Source organism: Sminthopsis crassicaudata, chromosome 3, assembly GCF_048593235.1.
Source record: "Sminthopsis crassicaudata isolate SCR6 chromosome 3, ASM4859323v1, whole genome shotgun sequence".
In the NCBI taxonomy this organism is placed as follows: domain Eukaryota; kingdom Metazoa; phylum Chordata; class Mammalia; order Dasyuromorphia; family Dasyuridae; genus Sminthopsis; species Sminthopsis crassicaudata.
This window is the reverse complement of record NC_133619.1, coordinates 535,763,185-535,769,184: the sequence shown is the minus strand read 5'-3', so window position 1 is coordinate 535,769,184 and position 6,000 is coordinate 535,763,185. Positions and strand designations below refer to the sequence as shown.

The 6,000-nt window shown below is 38.9% G+C and overlaps 1 protein-coding gene across 3 annotated transcripts in view; it reads left to right on the top strand.

The window, feature by feature from the left end:
• Positions 1 to 729: 729 nt before the first annotated feature.
• The window catches only part of DYNC2H1 (dynein cytoplasmic 2 heavy chain 1), a 394,253-nt gene continuing 388,982 nt past the window's right edge, over positions 730 to 6,000 (top strand). For all 3 annotated transcript variants that reach the window (XM_074304391.1, XM_074304390.1, XM_074304389.1), the window contains exon 1: positions 730 to 1,079. In XM_074304391.1, coding sequence (XP_074160492.1) covers positions 885 to 1,079 — 195 coding nt within the window. In that variant the 5' untranslated portion in view covers positions 730 to 884. The remainder of the gene's footprint in view (positions 1,080 to 6,000) is intronic.

Genomic DNA, 6,000 nt, shown 5'->3' with positions numbered 1-6,000 from the left:
ATAGCCAGAGACGGGAAGAACAAACACAAACAATTGAAGTATACATTGGAAACTTAAAAAGAGCAAGCATAGCCTCTCCAAAAGCCATGAGAAGACATCTCCCCATCTCTTTTCATTTCTTTTGCAGAGTGGGGATCAACTGGTGCGTAGCGTTGCACATTTCATCACTTTTTTTTCAATGTATTGAAGTTTTGTTCATTCCCCACTCCCCTCCTTTTATTTATTTATTTTTTTTACAAAATTCTTTGTCATAAAGGATGACTCTTTGAAAATAAGGAGAAAAAAGTATACAAGGGAAAATTGGTGTTTAAAAAGTGATAAAACTATGCAAATATTTTTAAAAGCTGGTACTGCAAAGAGATGAAAAACAAACAAACAAAAGGAACCACAAGAATCTAACAAATATTAACTAATCATCTACTATGCGCAGTTCCTGTTTTCCAGGCCTTCCAATGGTCTGTCTATTATATAGAAGGGCAAGGATAAATTAAACGCAAATATCCATATATGTAATATGGGGTTTAGACATCCCTACGAATCTTAAAAAGAAAGCGGCTGACTGAGGGCAGTCGGATTTAGAATGAAGGTTAATTTAGGGAGGAGGAAAATTTCCAAGAATCGATAGCTGCGGTGCTCTGTAGAGGAACTCCGATTTAGTCGATTGCCTTCTTTTGGCGGGCACGCTCATACACGCGCGCGCGCCAGAGGCGCTTTCTGCGCAGCCGTAGTGATCGGTTGCCATAGCAACGGCTCTAGGCAACCGTAAAGCTCTCAGGCCCCACTCCAGATCCAGAGTTTCGGCCTAGGCTCGGATCCGTCCCCTGAACTTCCCTCCGAACTTGCTTCTTCTTCCTTCCTTCTTTCCCTCCCTCCCCGTCGGGATCATGGCGACCGGAGCGGGAGACGTTCGGAAGCGGTTCCTTTTCACCACCATCCAGAACTACTTCGGGATGCTGTCGGAGCCCTACGAGCTCCCTCACCAGCTCAACTGCGCCGAAGTCAATAACTTCCTGGACGATGGGAATCAGCAGCTGCTGCGGGCGCAGCGAATGGAGACGGGCATCTCCTTGTCCAACACGGTACGCACTAGCCGTGCGCGCCTGGGATGCTGCAGAGCCCCGGGCTCTGGGGGAGCTCCGAAGTCCCGGGCCGTGGGGGCAGCGGCCTCTCCTTCCCTGCTGTGGGGCTGCGCTTGTTTGTGCATCTAACGGGGCCGGGCCGGGGATTTGCGAGCACGTACCGGGAAGGGGTTTGGTCCCGGCCGCTTGAGTAAAAGTTAAGGCAGGCCTGCCCCGAGGCTGTGTAGTGCGGGACTGGAGCCTCTCTACGGGGGGGGGGGGGGGGGGGGGGGGAGGAAGGGGGGCAGCTATGGGTCTCCGAGGTAAAGCCCAGAGCTTTTTGCTGTTTGTATTGATACGCGTCTTAATGAGACTGGCCAAGGCCTCTGTGCTTGAATACTGTTTTGCGGTGCAGGAAAGTTTAGATTAGTTACTGACTTTTTGCAACACCAGTACCTGGGCTGCATTGTTTATTGGAACGATTGCTCTCGATCACCGTGCATTAAGAATTCAGATTTGGTTCACTCTTGCCCTCTGTTTGTGATGAGGCAGAGATACCGTAGTGGTTTGCCATTTCCTACTGAAGTGGATTAACTCAATCAGAGATTAAATTACACAGCTAGTAAGAGACTGAGGTAACATTTGAATTCAATTCTTGACTCCAGGCCTTGGGCTATATATCCACTGAGCCATTTAACTACTCTAGAACCATCTCAATGTTCTAGATTTTCTAGCAAGTTATAAAAAACAATTCAGAGTTTAAGACATGTTTGCAACCCACAGGATTCCATGTGCAAATTGCCACCCCTCCACATTTCCAGTCAGAATACCTGTGTGCAAATTACCTCCAACAAGAGAGATTGGCATCTCCTTTTAAATTTACAAAGATGTGTTTTTTGTTTTGTTTTGTTTTGTTTTTTTTTTTTTTTTTGAGACTGAATCTTCCTATTCCAACAAGTGTAGAAAATGGAGGAGCCATCCATGACCAGAGCAGCAGGAAAGCTTTAATTAACCCTGTTTTTGACATGCGTCTGTGAGCCTCTCTTAAGGCAGCCTGGTGATTCCCAGGGGTTTCGGGCCCAGATTTAGGGTGGACACCCACTTGATTGGCTTTAGCCCTACTGCAATTTAGAGCTCCGACTGTACACTAGCCTTTGCCTCTCCCAGTAGCAGTATTTACAGAATCTGGCTATGAATCCTGACTGTAATTTACAATTTAACTCGACTCACTCAGTCAAAATATTCAGACAGGACTTGGATTCAGAACATGTGACTCCAAGGCTGGCCTAAATTATTCACTAGGACAAGTTACATCATTCATTCCATGTCATTCTTCAAAAGTTTTTTTTTTTTTTTTTTTTTTTTTTTTAAGAAACTGCTTTTATTATTTTCCCCATCTTCTTTTATAGTTAAATTAATCATTAGAATTTATGTACCTTGGCAGAATAAATAAAAATATTAGCAGATTTTATCCTTTCACAAGTGCTGAAAAGTATTGTTATCCACATTTTACAGATGAGGAAACTGAGGCAGCAAGGTTAAGGGATTTACTCTAGGTCGCACGTTTACCTAATAAATAACTGAGGCAAAATTTGAACTTAGGTCATCCTGATTCTACACTGTAGACTCTATTCTTTAAATTGCTATAAAATACTAACATATTTATACTTGGCCTTAAGGTTTACAAAGCCTTTTATTCCTCCCTCCAGAATCAAACGTAAAAATGTTTTGTGTGACATTTAAAGCCCTTTACAACTTGTCCCATTCCTACTATTCCATTCGTATATATATATATATATATATATATATATATATATATATATATATATATTTTTTTTTTTTTTTTTTTTTTTTTTTTTTCCTCTTCCTCTGTGATTCAACTACAGTCATCTTGCTGTATCTGGCACAGGACACTCCATCTTTTCATACTTTTTTTTCACTGGAAGCACTCTCTGCCTGGAATGCTCTATCATCAACTCCATCTCCTAGCTTCTCTGGTCTCTTTCAAGATTCAGCTTCTACAAGAAGGGAAAGGGAAAATAATAGGCACTTATATAGCACCTATAGCAAGGCATTGTGCTAAGTGCTTTTCAAATATTATTTTATTTGATACTCTCAATAACCCTGAGAGGTAGGTGCTATTTATTCCCATTTTTCAGATGAAAAAAACTTAATGGAAATTAAATATCACATAGCTAGCAAGCTGGCTCTGAATTCAGGTCTTCCTGACTCTAGGCCCAGTAATCTATCACAAAGTACTCTTAGGTGGGCAAGAAACATTTTCTGGGGCCCCTTTATTGTTAGTGCTTTTCCACTGAGTTTGTTTTCCATTTATATTGCATTTGTCTTAAGGCTACTATGTATATTTGCATATTGTCTCTCTCTTATAATGTATGAACTTTGAGGACAAGGGATCTTTGTATCCTAGGAAACTGACACAAGGGCTTAATAAATGCTTATTGATGACTGACTTCAGCCCTATGACAAAGTGGAGGTATTAATGTAATTTTTTTTTTCAGAGGAGGATAGACAAGTTAATAATAACATGTCTATATAGCTTTTAATGTTAAAAACTATTTATAGTATTTTATTTCTTTATTAGAATGGTTCTATGAGATGGGCAGTAATTTTATTATGTTTTATAGATAAAGAAATTGAGATTTACAGCCTTTAATTTGGAGAGCCGAGGTTTGAAAGCAAGTTTATTTGGAAGTTCAATCCTCTTTCTACTATAAAATAGCTGGAAAGGATTAGGCAAGAAATGATTTCAATAATTGCCATATTCTGCTAAGGTGGCATTGTTCATAATTTTTGTGAATTTCAGTTCCTTCTATTGAAGAACAATTAATTATACACATTTATGCAGAAGTCAGCATTCAGAAAAATGTCACTTAGATTGTAAAATTATGCTTAAAGATTTTTTTTTCAATGAGATTCAGGGGATTTTTACCTCCTGCTGTATGACAGCATATACAAGGCAGAAATTATTTGAAAAGTATTAAAAGGAAGTGTTTGCATTTAGGATTTTACTTGTTTTAAACTTTAGTTTGTAATTTAAGAACTTTTGGGAAGATTGGAAAGAAGAATAATAATTGCTTGCTACTTTTATGTTCTGACTTTTTCTGCTGGAAGAGTGGTTACCATAATTCATCAGTAATCAACCTCTCCAGGAACAGGAGCACAATAGAACTAGGAACATATATGTGCTAATGCTTTCTATCCCATGCATCTCCATGGGATAAAGCCAGATTGAGCTTGATGACTTTCAAGGTTCCTTTGGATTCAAAGATGCTGTTCTTCTGAAATTCATTGCTTTGATGTTATAAAAATTGTTTCAAAACAGAAGACTTAAGTGTACCCAGGAAATTAGTTACTTTTTTTCTTAAAATGGGTGAGAGAAAAAAGTGCAGTTCAGCCACTTTTTATTAAATATGTTTTATTAAAATATAAAAATATATTTTTATTAAAATAAATGAAAATTTTATTAAAGTATGTGCAAAGCATCCATGGTGATAGGTGCTGGAGGTAGAAATATAAAAACAAAATAGCTTCTGTCTTCAAGGATCTTACAGTCAATTGGAAGGTCAGGAAAATTGAGAAGGGAGCTACATTGGAAGACTTCACTGAGAAGACAGTAACTTATCTGAGCCTTTGAAGGAAAATAAAGCAACAGAGTGGTGGAAAAAAGAGGGATGCATTTTGAGCCAGGTACTAGCTTATGTGAATGTAATAGGTATGTTGAATTCTGGGAAGACCCAGTGATCTATTTTGCCTCTCACATGTCGTCTGTGTGAAGGCTAGTTGTATGAAGCTGTTTGGAAGCAGACTGTGGGAGGCCTCAAACTGTCCAACCAGGGAGCCTTTGAAAGATCTTGAGAATTACCTGATTTGAGAGTTGGAAGGAACCCTGGAAGCTCAAACCCAAGTGATTACCTGCTATCACATTTCCCCTATGGGTTGCCCAGTCTTCATTGGAAAACCTCCAGACTGTTTTTTGAATTGTTAGTAAGTTTTTTTTTTTTTTTTTTTTTGTTTTTCTGATCAGTATCAAGAATCAGTTTCTTTGCCATTTCTACTCATGTTACCCTTTGGGCCAAACAGAACTAGTTGAAGCTCACATCCTTGTGGCATACTTTAAATTAACATGAACACAGTTATTATATCCCTGAAGTTGATCATGCCAAGTTCTGTGCACTGATTTTCCTGTCAAGGATTCATAGCTGTTTATCACTCTCATTGCCCTCTTTTGGACATTCTCCAACTTATTCAGAACTTAACACAATATCACATGAGTTTGATAAGGGCAGAGTACAATGGGAGCAGGGTTCCTACATTCTGTGCCATCCCTGCTGCAGCCCAAGATTGCATTCACATTCTGGATTCCCTTTCACACTGCTGACTCAGGCTGTGCTTGTCATCCACTGAAATCCCCAGATCCTTTTCAGAAACATCACCTCTATCCAGGACTCTTATTTCATTTGTGGAATTGAATTTTTTTGTTCCACATGCAAGATTTTATACTCTTCCTTACCAAATTTCATCTTATGTTCAATCCAGTACTCTAGTCTGTCCAGATTTTTTTTTATTGTCATCCCATGTGTTAGCTATCCCTTTTAGTTTTGTGTCATCTCCACATGATGAACATAGATCACTGATAAATGTTAAACAGAACAGGGCTGAGCAAAGATCTGTTGAATAACAGGGACTGTCTGCCATGTTGACAGCTATTCTTTGAGTCTGGTCACCTGACCAGTTCAGAATCCATCCAGTTGTGTTTGAACAATCTCTATCCTTCCATTTTCTTCACACAAATATAAAATACTTTATTGACAGTTTTGTTAGCAATTATATCCACAACATTCTCAACTACTATGTATATATGCATATACATATATGTATATATGCATATACATATATGTATATATATGAATTTGTGAATCAT